Source organism: Protomyctophum parallelum (genome assembly GCF_964188405.1).
Source record: "Protomyctophum parallelum genome assembly, chromosome: 22".
Taxonomy (NCBI): Eukaryota; Metazoa; Chordata; class Actinopteri; order Myctophiformes; family Myctophidae; genus Protomyctophum; species Protomyctophum parallelum.
Window position 1 is genome coordinate 28480042 of NC_139714.1, and position 17891 is coordinate 28497932.

Below are 17891 nucleotides of genomic sequence, written 5' to 3' on the forward strand. Positions count from 1 at the left end.
TTTATATGACAAATAAAGTAGGGGCCATCTTCAATGTTTTTCTCAAAAAAAATTATCCCACGATTTTTAAACCCATTTTTTTTGTTGGCTAAACTGTAATCGTGGGCACTACTCTCCCTCTGCCAACCTGGGGAGAGCCCTGAACTGAACTCATGCCTTCTTCAATGCATGAGGAGTGAGCAGGCTGCTTCTTTTCACCTGACAGGGGGGGGGGGGGGGGAGTTTCCCCTCCATCGGGCTCCCCGGCTGACCAGGGGGAGGCAGTATATCCTCTCGCTAACATTTATCATCATCGTTGTGGAATCCATCAGTGTTGAGAGAACTTACATTGTCAAGTTCAACCACCAGAGTCCTGATGAAGTAGTCTGTCCTGGCCTGCTCCGACTCCTGGGGGAGGGCGAGAGAGAGAGAGAGAGAGAGAGAGAGAGAGAGAGAGAGAGAGAGAGAGAGAGAGAGAGAGAGAGAGAGAGAGAGAGAGAGAGAGATTTATACGACAAAGTAGAAACCGAACCAAACCACCATAATCAATAATTATCATGCACTCCCTAACTTGGGGGAGAGACAGAGAGAAAGACAGGTGGAAACAAGATTATTTAAAAAATTAAATTCAAAAACGATAAATAAAATAAAATAAAAGATCAATTGAACAACAAGCTGAAGCCAAGATTAATATTGTCTAGCCCAGTCCGACAGCAGTGATTCGCAACGTAACAAGTTGGAACTGCCACCACTTGCAACAGAATCCCAAAACAGCAACGGTTCAATTGAGACCACGCAGGCACGCATGCACCTCTTTGCAGGTTGCGACTAGTTGTGTTTCAAACCATCGGCATGGTAAACTAGCTTAAAAGAGAGACAATGGCTAAAAGAGGAATTAGCATGGACTATTAATGTCCATGATGTCTGCTGCTGATAAGACTGAATGCACACAAACCTTAAAAACACAGACATCGCCACACGTACGCACTCTTAACTTGTGCATGTCTTGCTTCTGGATGTGTGTGCGCGTACGTGCGCGTGTGCGTGTGCGTGTGTGTGTGTGTGTGTACATAACACGCTCATACTTACACAGGATATTGTGAAGGAGCCAAACGTCACGGCCTCGTCTCCCATCATGGGAAAATAACGCTCACACTTTTTCTAAAACACAAAAACGGACAGTTAAAATACCGCTCACACTTTTTCTAAAACACAAAAACGGACAGTTAAAATACCGCTCACACTTTTTCTAAAACACAAAAACGGACAGTTAAAATACCACTCAGACTTTTTCTAAAACACAAAAACGGACAGTTAAAATACCGCTCACACTTTTTCTAAAAGCCGTCCAGGCACCTAGGGCTGGCAATCCAGGAGTGACAGAGTGTCGTGGGTTCGAGTCTCCCCCCCCCCCCCCCCCCCCCATCTCACTCCCCCTTTCCTGTCAAACTACTGTTAACAATAAAGGCAATTATAAGCTCCAAAAAATATCGGATCTGAATCGGATCAAATTTCACGGACTCATTTTGGGGTTCGGGGGACCCGTGAAGAGCTCTATGCTATCTCTCTCCTTTTATGGACTGCCATCCGATTGTGATTGTAGCCTCAGAGAGAGGGATTATAGAGGTTTGTAGCTCCTCGTCAGATAAACTTTCTTCTTAATCAAGACTGTCCTCATGGTACTATGTTGTCAGGAGATTACGGAATTAAAACAATGTGTGTGTACTGTACACACACACACCCACACACACATCCACACCCGCACACCCACACAAGTCATAGCCTTACCCTGCCCATCTCAAACTCTCGACAGGCCATTACAATAACCTGCGGACGGAAATAAACAGTGGTCAGTATGCAGTCACAGTTAAGTTAGGGTTGTGTTTCAGACGATCAATGAATCTGTGCGCGTGCGTGCGTGCGTGTGCGTGTGTGCGTGTGTGTGTGTGTGTGGACCCATACTGACCGCTACATTATATTCCCAGATCATCCTCCAGAAGTCGATCACCGTGTTTTGCAGAGGACCCTGAGTGGCTATGTAGGCCTCTGGTCCGTCTATACCCTGAGGGAGGGGGGGGGGGGATAAAACCATTTAGGGCCCATTAATTATTCCATTCTGACCTGAGATCAGATTCTAAAAGTGTCTTCTTTGTCAGTCGTTCTTCGATTTTTCAAAAATAGCAGACCTACAAGCTCGTATCGCGCCACTTGGTGGCGCGATATGAGCTTGTAGATCTGCTATTTTTAAATAGCTAAAGCACGACACGATGCTAACACCAAAATCGGTTCCCGTTCAGAATGGGTTAATTATTCTGCATTTGAGCCACGGACCACCATTTGATGAGATTTAGCCTCTCTCGATCAGACACAAATCTAAATATCTAATATTTTGTTTGTCCACAATTCCATGCTGTACTGATGTTGGTACCATAAAGGAGAGATAACTGGCAAACGTTGATCAAAATAACAATTCTTCTACGTTCTCTAATTGTGTAGTAGACTAGACTTCTTGTAAATTAACCAAGCAATGCAGATGTTTAACAATCATTTAACTCTTGGGAGCATTACATGAAACCGAATGGACCCGTAAGGTTCCATTTGGTTTCACTTTACGCTCTCAAGACGAGTTAAATATTAATAAGGGTCCATCGATTTTTGACATTTGTGAATCGATTCATGATCGTTCATGTCCGCATCGCGATTGATGTATCGATTTTATTTTCCACCGACCCCTAGAAAAAAAGTGGTTCAAGTACAGAGCCTACTCATGTCCAATTAATGAAGTCTAGTGTTGAAGTGGTTAATTCATAATTACTGTGTTGATGTATAATTTAATGTCAAAATAAATCTTTGTACAGAAGCTTGATTTTTCAAGCCAGCGTTAAAACGTATAACGTGTCATCAAAAGGAGACAACATTAAAGGACCACTTCACCACTATTCAACCCTTCATATAATTGGTCCTCACTAATGTTCATTCATGATAAAATGCCACAATTATTTTCTACTCTGGTCTGTTGTCTTATGGAGGGCTGTGGGCAGTTCAGAAACCCGTCCACCAGGGACATCATCGATGGGGAATCCAAGCTAATAGAAACTGCAGGCTTTCTATTCCTGAAAAGTTGCAGATGGATAATGGAAGCCATATCGTTCTCACGATAATAAAAATCTAAATATATATTTTTAATTTTATTAAGTTTCTGAACTGCCCACAGCCCTCCTATGAGACACAGACCGAGTACAACAAAAATGTGGTATTTATTATTTAGTCATGAACATTAGTGAGGACAAACGCCTTAAGACGAGCCTGCTCGCCATCCGTACCCGGCGTAAATTTATTTATATGACAGTTATACTCGTCTTACGCTCTCAATATGTTAAAGACCTCCATGTAAGTTATGTGAAGTTCACAAGATGGTCACCAATTTCACCGCAACACCGCCACGCTGGACCGAACGAGTGTGAGTGAGTGTCGAGTGGCCGAGATTTGGGGTGTATTGGAATTTGGCCAATGTGGGTTTACCTTGATGAAGTTGGCGTTGACATAATCTGTATCCTGATTGGTCGATTTTAATGTCAGCTTGACTCTAGTGTGGTCGACTGAGAGAGAGAGAGAGAGAGAGAGACAAAGACACACAGAGAGAGAGAGAGAGAGAGCAAACAAGGACGAGAGAAAAACTCAGTGACGAATGGGAGTGAAGAGAGGTTAATGTAGCACAGCATTATCTTCATGGATGGACGGACGGACGGGAGAGACAGATGTTGGGTTATTAACTACTTCCTAAGAGTGCTGTGTGTGTGTGTGTGTGTGTGTGTGTGTGTGTGTGTGTGTGTGTGTCATCCATGACTGCTTGCACCTGTTCTTTGAGTATATGTGCGTGCGTGCGTGCGTGCGTGCGTCAGTCACTCGGTGCATTGCATGAATGTATGTATTATCAGCGATCATATATATTTATATTAGAGAGAGAATATATAGGGCATTATACGTTAAGTTAGTGCATGCACATTCCTATAATCTACCAGATGTCAGTGACATGCATGTGTTTAAACATGGAACTGTGTGTGTGCGTGCGTGCGCGCGTGCATGCTGCGTGCGTCCGTGCATGCGTGCGTGCTCTTACATGGCAGTATGTCTTTGTATCTGTTCTTCTTGACGTTCTCCTCTCTCTCCCCTACGTTGGTCGGGTAAATCTTCTCCGTGCGATATTTGGTCGACAACCGCCGCAACCTCTGAAAACGACAGCAGAGAGAGACGGCTTTTCATTTCTGTGTTCAAACCTCAGAAAACGACAGCAGAGAGAGAGACGGCTTTTAATTTCTGTGTTCAAACCTCAGAAAACGACAGCAGAGAGAGAGAGACGGCTTTTCATTTCTGTGTTCAAACCTCAGAAAACGACAGCAGAGAGAGAGAGAGACGGCTTTTCATTTCTGTGTTCAAACCTCAGAAAACGACAGCAGAGAGAGACGGCTTTTCATTTCTGTGTTCAAACCTCAGAAAACGACAGCAGAGAGACGGCTTTTCATTTCTGTGTTCAAACCTCAGAAAACGACAGCAGAGAGAGAGAGACGGCTTTTCATTTCTGTGTTCAAACCTCAGAAAACGACAGCAGAGAGAGAGAGACGGCTTTTCATTTCTGTGTTCAAACCTCAGAAAACGACAGCAGAGAGAGAGAGACGGCTTTTCATTTCTGTGTTCAAACCTCAGAAAACGACAGCAGAGAGAGAGAGACGGCTTTTCATTTCTGTGTTCAAACCTCAGAAAACGACAGCAGAGAGAGAGAGAGACGGCTTTTCATTTCTGTGTTCAAACCTCAGAAAACGACAGCAGAGAGAGAGACGGCTTTTCATTTCTGTGTTCAAACCTCTGGTACATAAGAGTAAACCTTATTATAGCATAATATTCAAACAACAAAAAACACAGCAAGCACAGCAAACAAAGGGATAGAATAAAGAGTGCTAGAAAAATAGTAACATATGCACATGTGCATGTTTTCCCTGCTGTAGTACTAATGTAACTAATTAGAGACGTCCCGATACTGTATCGGTATCGTTATTGGCCCTTATTTGTCATATCGGGTCATGTCGATATCGGCGAATATGCCAGTCTAACGACAGAGCCGACACAGGGGTAAGGGGTTGACACTATGCCAGTCTAACGACAGAGCCGACACAGGGGTAAGGGGTTGACACTATGGCAGTCTAACCACAGAGCCGACACAGGGGTAAGGGGTTGACACTATGCCAGTCTAACGACAGAGCCGACACAGGGGTAGGTGGTTGACACTATGGCAGTCTAACGACAGAGCCGACACAGGGGTAGGTGGTTGACACTATGCCAGTCTAACGACAGAGCCGACACAGGGGTAAGGGGTTGACACTATGGCAGTCTAACGACAGAGCCGACACAGGGGTAAGGGGTTGACACTATGCCAGTCTAACGACAGAGCCGACACAGGGGTAAGGGGTTGACACTATGGCAGTCTAACCACAGAGCCGACACAGGGGTAAGGGGTTGACACTATGGCAGTCTAACCACAGAGCCGACACAGGGGTAAGGGGTTGACACTATGCCAGTCTAACGACAGAGCCGACACAGGGGTAAGGGGTTGACACTATGGCAGTCTAACGACAGAGCCGACACAGGGGTAAGGGGTTGACACTATGCCAGTCTAACGACAGAGCCGACACAGGGGTAAGGGGTTGACACTATGGCAGTCTAACGACAGAGCCGACACAGGGGTAAGGGGTTGACACTATGCCAGTCTAACGACAGAGCCGACACAGGGGTAAGGGGTTGACACTATGCCAGTCTAACGACAGAGCCGACACAGGGGTAAGGGGTTGACACTATGGCAGTCTAACCACAGAGCCGACACAGGGGTAAGGGGTTGACACTATGGCAGTCTAACCACAGAGCCGACACAGGGGTAAGGGGTTGACACTATGCCAGTCTAACGACAGAGCCGACACAGGGGTAGGTGGTTGACACTATGGCAGTCTAACGACAGAGCCGACACAGGGGTAGGTGGTTGACACTATGCCAGTCTAACGACAGAGCCGACACAGGGGTAAGGGGTTGACACTATGGCAGTCTAACGACAGAGCCGACACAGGGGTAAGGGGTTGACACTATGCCAGTCTAACGACAGAGCCGACACAGGGGTAAGGGGTTGACACTATGGCAGTCTAACCACAGAGCCGACACAGGGGTAAGGGGTTGACACTATGGCAGTCTAACCACAGAGCCGACACAGGGGTAAGGGGTTGACACTATGGCAGTCTAACGACAGAGCCGACACAGGGGTAAGGGGTTGACACTATGCCAGTCTAACCACAGAGCCGACACAGGGGTAAGGGGTTGACACTATGCCAGTCTAACGACAGAGCCGACACAGGGGTAAGGGGTTGACACTATGGCAGTCTAACGACAGAGCCGACACAGGGGTAAGGGGTTGACACTATGGCAGTCTAACCACAGAGCCGACACAGGGGTAAGGGGTTGACACTATGGCAGTCTAACGACAGAGCCGACACAGGGGTAAGGGGTTGACACTATGGCAGTCTAACCACAGAGCCGACACAGGGGTAAGGGGTTGACACTATGGCAGTCTAACCACAGAGCCGACACAGGGGTAAGGGGTTGACACTATGCCAGTCTAACCACAGAGCCGACACAGGGGTAAGGGGTTGACACTATGGCAGTCTAACCACAGAGCCGACACAGGGGTAAGGGGTTGACACTATGGCAGTCTAACCACAGAGCCGACACAGGGGTAAGGGGTTGACACTATGGCAGTCTAACGACAGAGCCGACACAGGGGTAAGGGGTTGACACTATGCCAGTCTAACGACAGAGCCGACACAGGGGTAAGGGGTTGACACTATGGCAGTCTAACGACAGAGCCGACACAGGGGTAAGGGGTTGACACTATGGCAGTCTAACCACAGAGCCGACACAGGGGTAAGGGGTTGACACTATGGCAGTCTAACGACAGAGCCGACACAGGGGTAAGGGGTTGACACTATGGCAGTCTAACCACAGAGCCGACACAGGGGTAAGGGGTTGACACTATGGCAGTCTAACCACAGAGCCGACACAGGGGTAAGGGGTTGACACTATGGCAGGTAAATACATTGTTGGGGCATGCAGAGTTTGCTTTGGAGTTGCCCAAACTGCAAGTGCACATATGAGTGAGGAGCCTGCTATAAACACAACATGAGATGAATAGCTGGATAGCTATAAACACAACACGAGATCACGACACTGGTATCGGTATTCGGTTTTGGCTGACACAGAAATGGTGGTATCGGGATCGGATCGGGAACGAAGACATTTTGAGGAATTTGTACTCTTGAGTACTTGAGTATTTACAATTTCACATACTTTTACTTCCGACTTCAGTCCACTCTGTTTTTCACTGACCTTGCTCTGATTTTGATGTTGTCTGATGTTTTAATTAAGCATTTTTAAGTGGTGCAAACACTTCCTTAAGTGACTATGTGTGTGCGTGGGTGGGTGGCTGGGTGCGTCTGAGCACGAAAACAGCATGGTTGTTTTTCACCACCTGTGCGCAACCTAACACACACACAAACACACGCACATATTAACTGTATTATGGTGATTTCGGGTGTGCCAGTACAGTACAGTACAGTACAGTACAGTACAGTACAGTACAGTACAATGACAGTAGAGTGGAGGCCCGGGTACAGTAGAGGGACCCCCACACGGTAACTCTGTCATTTCTCAACCGTTTCGGACGCTGGGCGGCTCGCCGGAACCGGGTTCGGGATCTAACTATGACGAGTTAGTGTAGTAGAGTAGTGGCTGCGTAAATAATTTTTCCCCTTGAGCGTCCTTAACCCATTTAGGTGTTAGAATCATGTCATGCTTTATCTATTGAAAAATAGCAGATCTACAAGCTCGTGTAGGTCTGCTATTTTTGAAAAATCGAAGAACGACTGACATAGAAACATAGCTTTTTCAGAAAACTGTCAGGATGTAGAAGACATTTTTAGAATCTGATCTCAGGTCAGAATGGGTTAAAGTGTGGGGGAGGGACGACGACATCATATGATGTCCTCTGGTTGCGTGCCCGTGAGCATCCCTCACCTCTGGGCCAGGTAGTCCAGCAGGCACTCAAAAAAGAATGTATACTTTGTTGGGTTGTATACAAACACACAGGGGACCGAGTGGCATTCTGACTAACGTGGCTTCCGCGTGCGGTTAGATTTCTGGGTCAGGGCAGTGGCGCCGTCGGCCTCGGGTGTAAAACGAGGGGGGGGACAATATTTGAGATGGAGAGTCGAGACTCGACCGAGAGCAACTGCAGTTACTGCACCTATAGGGTATACTAGGCTTTTATAGCCAGAATGGTCGTCGCGGCGAGAGGCAAGCATGTACAGTGGCAGCCAATATGCGACGACGATTGTGCAACAACATGGGAAATAAATAGACCAGTCATTTCCCAATAGTGTGGGGGGGTACATTCAGACCCAAATGACCCCCTCTCCGGCACCAATGGGTTAGGGGACAGGGTTAGTAAATGCGGCGAGTCTGAATGGCGATTCGTCAGAACAGCGGGCTTCGGAATGCCGGCGACGTGTGACCAAACACACCGAGACATGTCATGTCGGTGTGGCTCTAAACGTCGGCTCACCATTTGGCTGCTGCTGCGTGCCGCCATCACAAAGTGGACCGCAATTATACAACGTTTCCCCAGTGGCTTGTGGATTGTGACGCACACACAGGGTTTTCATTTCAACCCATGATCCCTGTGTGCTGTATAACTCAAAGTCTTTATTTCTCTCCCCTACGTTTCTCCGGCTTGTATCGAGTGTCAGACAGACGGACCACTTTTTATGTCTTTTCTTTGAACAACTGTTTGTGGTGGTTTCTTCCTTATTTTTTTCTTTTTGCAATTTAGTACTTTGGCAATTCCCACTTTTGTACCGACTGTCTGCGGTCCCCGTTGCTGCCAACCCCCTCTGTCTGTGGATGGTGTCTGTATGGACAACCACAACATGCCGCCTCCTCTCTCTGAGGGACGGGTGGCAGTGGCTCAGGGGTATAGAGTGGCCAGATGGCAACAGTTCGATCCCGGGCTCCCTCAGAGTTGGTGTCAAAGTATTCTGGGGTCCACCTATGCTTTCTATGGCATATGCAGCTCCCCGGCAGGATATAGACGCAGCTGCGCGACATGGGACTAATTAATTAGAGCGACAGAAAGGAGTGTGTGCGTGTGTGTGTACGTGTGTGCGTAAATTTAACAAAGGTGCAGAAGATCAGAAATCAGCAGAGAGTGAACGACGTCTGCGCTACTGTATGCCGTATTGAAGTGGATAAAAGCGCTATATAAATGTACCATTTACCATTTATCTGACAAACACAGGGTCACCTCACCAGCCACTTCTTTTCACCCGAGAGTAGTGCTGTTACTTAAAATAAAGATGTTACATTTCAATCAATCTGAAAAGCCCTAATAGTGTGTATGGCTGCTTCTCCGTCTTCTCCCACTTTCATCCTCTCTCACTCACTAACCTTCAAAGGGCCACTTCATCCCTTTTACAACCAGATCTTATTTTAATGATGTTTGGGACACAAGAAACACTTTCCTGGGGTTCTTTATGTGTATAATAAGTGACAGTGTTTCTGGATCATTTAGTCATGATGACGCCATGTTCATGACCAAAATCTGTCATGTAAATGTGGTCTAAATTCCTTCCTGGACTACAAGTCCCACCTCCACGCAGCCTCCCTCCCCTCTCTCCACGAGGAGGGGAAGTGCACTAAAGCATTATGGGCATTGTAGGGTTTGGGGAGTGGCAGTTTCTTCCAGCTGTCTTAACAGTTTCCGTGCTTTGAATGGATTACTCCAGGTTATTGTCGCTGCCATATCGGACATACGCGCCTTTTGTTTTATGTGTTTAATCCGCCGTAATGTAAACAAAAAAAAGAAAATCCGTCATCGCCGCGGAGAAAAAGAGAAGATGCATCTGTTTTGAGATGAAACCGGAAATCGTCACATGCTGTGGGCTGCTAGGGCTTCTGGGAAATTGAGGCCAATGTAAACGAATGGGGTTCAACGCCTCATGGAGGAGGGTCCTGTTCTGCGTCTTCCGGGTGTAGCAAGATGGCGGGTGGTGCGGTCGTTCATAACAAACGGGGTAAGCTTTTTTCGCTCGATTTTCGCGGATTAAAAGCCCAAATAATTCAGCGTATGCTCTAAAGGTAATACAACAATCTCGGCAGTGAAGGGGGGTTGATTAAAAGTCTGATAAATCGTTTTCCGCAGTCAAACTGTTAATGTCCTTTTAAATAGTTATTATCTCCATAAACTTTTTGTTTTTTGTTCTGCCTTGTAAAGCGACTTTTTTTTTGTGTACAAAGAAAAGCGCTTCATAAATTGGACGTTGTATAATTCCCCCCCCCCCCCCCTCTCGGAAACTCTGAGAGAGTCAGCGTGGGCGTTTTGAGCGTCGTGTGAAAGTCCCCCCTCCGCTCCCCTCCCCGCCCCACCCCCCTCCCATCCCTCCCTCTAGCTTTGGTACCATAAAGTATTTTGCTGTGCTGAAGTTCCTGATATTGAGAACGCACCCCTCCTCTCCTCGTTTCTTATGTATTACTAACATCATTATAACACACACACAGCCTCGTCTCTAACTGTGGCACTGGGAGAGATTGTGTGTGTGTGTGTGTGTGTGTGTGTGTGTGTGTGTGTGTGTGTGTGTGTGTGTGTGTGTGTGTGTGTGTGCGTGTGTGTGCGTGTGCGTGTGTGTGTGTGTGTGCGTGCAGTAATAGCATTAGCTCTTCTCTGCTCTCATGTGAATTACATTTCCTATGGAGCTTTGTTCCTGTGGTGGAGCGGATACCAGGAAACACACACACACACACACACACACACACACACACACACACACACACACACACACAGAAGACACAACGAGCCACACACAAACACACACAGTCTGGCCCACTGAAAGGAAGTGAGGCCACTTAATTCTATAAAACAGTGATTCTCCCTGTGACCCAAACTGTGACTGACACACACACACACACACACACACACACACACACACACACACACACACACTGTAATGTAATCCTCATCTAACACAGGGTTCTCAACCGCCAAATTATTACATTTTTTCTTTCGTTTTTTGGCAACATAATGGCTGGAATAAGGAAATTAAGAGTTTACATAAACTTTGCTTAATTATATGTGGTTTCAGTATTCTATGTGGTTTCAGTAGCGGTCTATTTGTATTAGCGGTGGGGAGGGGAGCGCGGCGGGGGTCCCCAGCCAAAATACTTTGAGAACCCCTGATCTAACTCTCAACACACACGGTCTCCTCCTGTCAGCGCAGAGTGACAATTCAGCAAGTGGTGTAAAGTAACTAACTGAGGAGTGCCAGAACAAATCTCCGACAGGGATTTTTTTTTTTTCATTGTGACAGCTTGGTCTGGTTTCCACTTTCCAGTAGAGAACGTCCCTATACTGTATCGGTATCGGGAAAAGTATCGGATCGACACTTATTCGGGTCATATCTGTATATGCGAATATGCCAGTCTAACCACAGATCCGACACAGGGGGTAAGGGGTTGACACTGTGGCAGGTGAATAATAAAATGTTGGGACATGTGGAGTTTGCTTTGGAGTTGCCCCAAACTGCAAGTGCACATTTGAGTGAGGAGTCTGCTATGAACACAACACGAGATATATAGCTAGATGGCTATAAACACAACACAAGATATATAGCTAGATAGCTATAAACACAACATGAGATCACGACACTGGTATCGGTATTCGGTATCCGCTAACACAGAAATTTAGGTATCGGGATCGGATCAGAAGCGAAAAAACACCCCTAGTTTCCAGGCTAGGACAGAGGGAGTGATGAACAGGTATAGAGGAGGGATATTAGTGGAAGACCATGGACAGAAAGATGAACAGCTAGAAGGGCCGGGGTTCAATTCCACGTGGGGGACGCTGTGGGTGCTGGTTCTCTCCTCCGTGCCATCAGTGCCCATACCTCGAGGTGGGGTTGGCAGAAATGGACTTTCCGGGTGGGGTTAGCATGTTCTCATTGCTTCTCACCAGCACAGTGGCCTTGTGGTTAGAGCAGGGGTCGGCAACCGGCGGCTCTAGAGCCGCATGCGGCTCTTGAGCACTCCCCTGGTGGCTCTCTGTAGCATTACAAAAAAATCGATGAAAATGTATAAAGTTTATTTTTTCACATTTTTATTTTTCATTTATGGTTTCTGTAGGAGGCAAAACGTGACAGAAACATTCTTAAGTTTCCCAAATTTGTAAAAATTTGTAGAATAAATATTAAGTTTCAATAATGTCAACTAAAATTCGCGTCATAGCATGCGACGCATGCTGCGCGCCAGACACTATTATAAACAAACCGGTGGGTGTGTGAGGCTGGTGCTACAGGGCTAGGCTGGTGCCTGCTACGCTATGGCTTCTACAGGGAGAAAAAGAAAGATAGCAGACGAAAACAGAGGATTTAACAATTCGTGGACAGACGCTTATGCCTTCACAGCCAATGCAGATGGATTTCCTGTATGCTTGATCTGCAGTAGCCCATGACGCAACAGCAGCCTGTTTTCGCAATCGCAGTCCAAACGTGTATATAAACATTCCGATTTCAAATATGCCACGGGGGTTAGAAATTTGCTGGTACAGTGATTAGCATTGCTGCATCCCGCGTTGTTTAATAAAAAGCATTTTTATCCGAGCGCCCCGGCTACTTTTCTCAAACGGGGTTGGGAAATCCACAGTTGCACACCGGTTGGGGGCGCGTAGTTGAAAGCCAATGGCAAAATAACAGCTCGGATAAAAATGCTTTTTATTAAACAACGCGGGATGCAGCAATGCTAATCGCTGTACCAGCAACATTTTAACACCAGTGGCACACGTGGCGAGTACTTTATATTTGGAATCTGAATGTTTATGTACACGTTTACAATGTAAATGTAGCGATTGCGTAAAACAGGCTGCAGTTGCCATGACGCACCATGGCTAAATCTGCAGTGACAAACTTATCAAACAATAAATAACGACGGTGACTACAGTATATGAAGGAGTCATATAGACGTTGAAGGAGTCATATAGACGTATTATCTCCCGTGTTGCAACGAAACTATAGCAGCAGCCAGCATGAGTGGTGGAGTAAGCTGCGATCCACTTCTTAAAAGTTAGTTTGCTGACTTTGCTCCCTTCTGCTTTCTTCAGCAGTTCTGCGACTGCAACAGCCCTCTTTCTCTCATTCATGCAAACTTAGCATGCTTTCCCTGGAAATGTCTTTCAACGTTACTTTTTTATTGTTTGATAGTTTGTCACTGCAGATTAATAAGCATACAGGCAAATACCGATATTGTAAACCTCCCAAAACACGACACACTTGTGTGGAAAACATGGAATGCTCTTCCAGACAATTACGGAAGCGCACTCGCCTATATTAGTTTGCATTGCACAGTGCGCTCAGTGCGCTATTTCCGAACGTGCCCGTAATGAAAGTTAAACCATAGCGCACTTTTTATTTTGATAGATAGGCTAATATCCACTTGCAGCCCTTTTGTCTTCATTATATAAGCATTTTAAGGCTTACATTTTTGCGGCTCCAGATAGATTTTGAATTATTTTTTTTGGTCGAAAATGGCTCATTCAACATCTTGGGTTGCCGACCCCTGGGTTAGAGTGTCAAAGGGTTGGATTGGGGGTAAGTCCCTGCGACATAGTAGCGTCATGTCCAGGGGGTGTACTTGTACATCAAGCTGCCTCACGCTACAGAAACAGGAGATAGGCTCCTGCCCTATGGGCCTCATGTTCTCAACATCTCTCCTAGGGTAGGTACCCTCACAAAAACATGCAGTAATCCTGGTCTCTAAACTACCTCCCCCTGGTCAGCCGGGGTACCTGCTGGAGGGGAAAGGAACTGGTTGGAATAACGTGTCCCTAAATTCCACACGCTACGTCCAACCGGGGAAACTCCCGGGGAAACTCCCCCCCCCCCCCCCCCCCTGTCAGGTGAAAAGAATCTGCTTGGACTCCTCATGCATAGAAGGAAGCATGAGGTCAGTCCGTTGCTCTCCCCAGGTTGGCAGAGGAAGTGTAGAGCCCAGGATTACATTAGATAATCAACACTCGGTGAAAAGAATGGGTTACAAAATCGTGGGAGAAATCTGTTTTAGCCTGTGACCAAAAAGAGAAATTGGATGTTTCCAGGGGACCCAAACTAATGAATACAGCAGATCTACAAGCTCACAACACATCGCTTCGTGTCGAGTTGTGAGCTTGTAGATCAGCCATTTTCCACTACTTTTTAATCTAACCTATGGCATTTCTTAAGATGTTTCCTTTATTTTGTGACAAAATCGCTGAAAATAAATCATTGAATTTAGTTTTCAATTCATGAATAATTTTGCTTTTTTTGGGAATGCTTTTTGAAAATGTTTTGAAACAATTAAAAACAAAATGTACTATAGTATCGATCTAGAGACAGATGTAGAGATGGAAGAGATGGAGAGATGAAGAGAATGAGAGATGGAGAGAATGAGATGGATAGAAAGAGATGGGAGAGATAGACCAGTGGTTCTCATTAGTTTCAACCTTTTCAGGCCGTGGCCCCAAAAAGAATCATGTTTGAACCTGACAAGAACTTCATTAGTTCGACTCGGTGGTTCCACAGGTAAATATCGTGAAAATAGCAGATCTACAAGCTCACAACGCCTCGCACTAGATAGATCTGCTATTTTCACAACGTTTGCCTCCTTCTTCTTATGACAATTACTTGACCAGTACTTTTTAAAGTATAGTTTGTTCATTACTTTTCATGCAGTAATGGTCTTTCTCAAATATATATATATATATATTTATGTTTTGAGTGGTGGTGCAAAGGAACAGCAATGTCCGTGTTCACCTATGTGACGTTAACCTATGTGAATATGAGCACCAGTATGACTATGAGTACCAGTAGGGGCACTGTTGTGCCAGAAACAGAGAGAGATAGTGCTGCACTGTTGCCTGCTAATGAGAGAGAGAGAGAGAGAGAGAGAGAGAGAGAGGGGGGAGGGGGGAGAGTGGAGTTGCACCACTCAGTTCACACAGGTGTGGTTTTTGTTTTGGTTGAGGTATGAAAAGAGTCTTAAAGTTAAATTGTCACTTCACCGTCATCCAAAATCATATGGGGACCCCCCTGGAGATCCCGACCCACAGGTTGAGAAGCACTGAGGTAGATGAGTAGGCAGATGGAGAGATAGATAGATAGATAGATAGATAGATAGATAGATAGATAGATAGATAGATAGATAGATAGATAGATAGATAGATAGATAGATAGATAGATAGATAGATAGATAGATAGATAGATAGATAGATAGATAGATAGATGGTGGTGGTTGGTTGTTGGTGTCTCTAACCTACTTTCCATCTCCTGGCTAAATAAGTCAACACTGCTGTACTTCCCCAGCATGCTAAATAATTCACATGCACGCACACACACACACACGTAAACAGTGGTTGGCACAAAATACACTCCTTCATTAGCAGAAGCAGTTTTTGTTGGTACAGAAAAGCCACTGCATATAGATTTTAATGAAAGTTCCCCGAGCATTGTTTTGGCCGATATGGGTCTTTTTCTCAAGTCTCGAGTCAGTGTGGAGATTACCCGGCGGTGTTAATGCCCCACCCGGCTCATGGCTCTTCACAGACGGCACAGAGACAGCAGCCACTCCGCTGAACGTGTCAGTGTTGCTGCAGTGGTGTGAACTGTGAACCGTGCGGACGGTCACTGGTGGTGCTGCTGAGTGCTGACAGCCGAGCCGACTCACAGCTTCTTCTTAGTTCTGAATTACTTGATCTTTGCCTTGAAAAAGACCGCAGGGCGTAGGCTATAATCCATTTTGTGTTTTGCCGTTTTCCAAAACAAACCAGCGCGCTACGGTTTGCTACAAAGCGACTGGAAGGAAGAAGAGGTTTACAGACATACCAAGTAGCCAATCATATGCTGATTAGGCCAGTTGCTGTAGCCTATAGCCTACCCGATCCAGCTATCACCAGGGGACAGCGACAACACACACACACACACACACACACACACACAATAGCCTTATATATAATGCTGCGCACACATATTATATATATTAAAAAAATACCCAGCATAATTTTTACATACCCGCCGCCTATGTGGTCCTCTGGAGTGAGTGTGGACTGGAAATATAGTGGAGTGAGTGTGGAAATATAGTAGAGTGGTCCTCTGGAGTGAGTGTGGAAATATAGTGGTCCTCTGGAGTGAGTGTGGAAATATAGTGGTCCTCTGGAGTGAGTGTGGAAATATAGTGGTCCTCTGGAGTGAGTGTGGGAATATAGTGGTCCTCTGGAGTGAGTGTGGAAATATAATATAGTGGTCCTCTGGAGTGAGTGTGGAAATATAATATAGTGGTCCTCTGGAGTGAGTGTGGAAATATAGTGGTCCTCTGGAGTGAGTGTGGAAATATAATATAGTGGTCCTCTGGAGTGAGTGTGGAAATATAATATAGTGGTCCTCTGGAGTGAGTGTGGAAATATAGTGGTCCTCTGGAGGGAGTGTGGAAATATAGTGGTCCTCTGGAGGGAGTGTGGAAATATAGTGGTCCTCTGGAGTGAGTGTGGAAATATAGTGGTCCTCTGGAGTGAGTGTGGAAATATAATATAGTGGTCCTCTGGAGTGAGTGTGGAAATATAATATAGTGGTCCTCTGGAGTGAGTGTGGAAATATAATATAGTGGTCCTCTGGAGTGAGTGTGGAAATATAATATAGTGGTCCTCTGGAGTGAGTGTGGAAATATAGTGGTCCTCTGGAGGGAGTGTGGAAATATAGTGGTCCTCTGGAGTGAGTGTGGAAATATAATATAGTGGTCCTCTGGAGGGAGTGTGGAAATATAGTGGTCCTCTGGAGTGAGTGTGGAAATATAATATAGTGGTCCTCTGGAGTGAGTGTGGAAATATAATATAGTGGTCCTCTGGAGTGAGTGTGGAAATATAGTGGTCCTCTGGAGGGAGTGTGGAAATATAGTGGTCCTCTGGAGTGAGTGTGGAAATATAATATAGTGGTCCTCTGGAGGGAGTGTGGAAATAGAGTGGTCCTCTGGAGTGAGTGTGGGAATATAGTGGTCCTCTGGAGTGAGTGTGGAAATATAATATAGTGGTCCTCTGGAGTGAGTGTGGAAATATAGTGGTCCTCTGGAGGGAGTGTGGAAATATAGTGGTCCTCTGGAGGGAGTGTGGAAATATAGTGGTCCTCTGGAGTGAGTGTGGGAATATAGTGGTCCTCTGGAGTGAGTGTGGGAATATAGTGGTCCTCTGGAGTGAGTGTGGAAATATAATATAGTGGTCCTCTGGAGTGAGTGTGGAAATATAGTGGTCCTCTGGAGTGAGTGTGGAAATATAATATAGTGGTCCTCTGGAGTGAGTGTGGAAATATAGTGGTCCTCTGGAGGGAGTGTGGAAATATAATATAGTGGTCCTCTGGAGTGAGTGTGGAAATATAGTGGTCCTCTGGAGGGAGTGTGGAAATATAGTGGTCCTCTGGAGTGAGTGTGGAAATATAGTGGTCCTCTGGAGTGAGTGTGGAAATATAATATAGTGGTCCTCTGGAGTGAGTGTGGAAATATAATATAGTGGTCCTCTGGAGTGAGTGTGGAAATATAATATAGTGGTCCTCTGGAGTGAGTGTGGAAATATAATATAGTGGTCCTCTGGAGTGAGTGTGGAAATATAGTGGTCCTCTGGAGGGAGTGTGGAAATATAGTGGTCCTCTGGAGTGAGTGTGGAAATATAATATAGTGGTCCTCTGGAGGGAGTGTGGAAATATAGTGGTCCTCTGGAGTGAGTGTGGAAATATAATATAGTGGTCCTCTGGAGTGAGTGT

General features: G+C 45.8%; 1 protein-coding gene across 1 annotated transcript in view; it reads right to left on the reverse strand.

The window, feature by feature from the left end:
• LOC310853582 (tyrosine-protein phosphatase non-receptor type 12-like) overlaps positions 1-17891 on the reverse strand; it is a 64099-nt gene that overhangs the window by 32818 nt on the left and 13390 nt on the right. Inside the window, 6 exon segments of the mRNA XM_083757964.1 lie at positions 328-387; positions 1069-1140; positions 1768-1806; positions 1946-2041; positions 3502-3578; positions 4100-4208. Coding sequence (XP_083614090.1) covers positions 328-387; positions 1069-1140; positions 1768-1806; positions 1946-2041; positions 3502-3578; positions 4100-4208 — 453 coding nt within the window.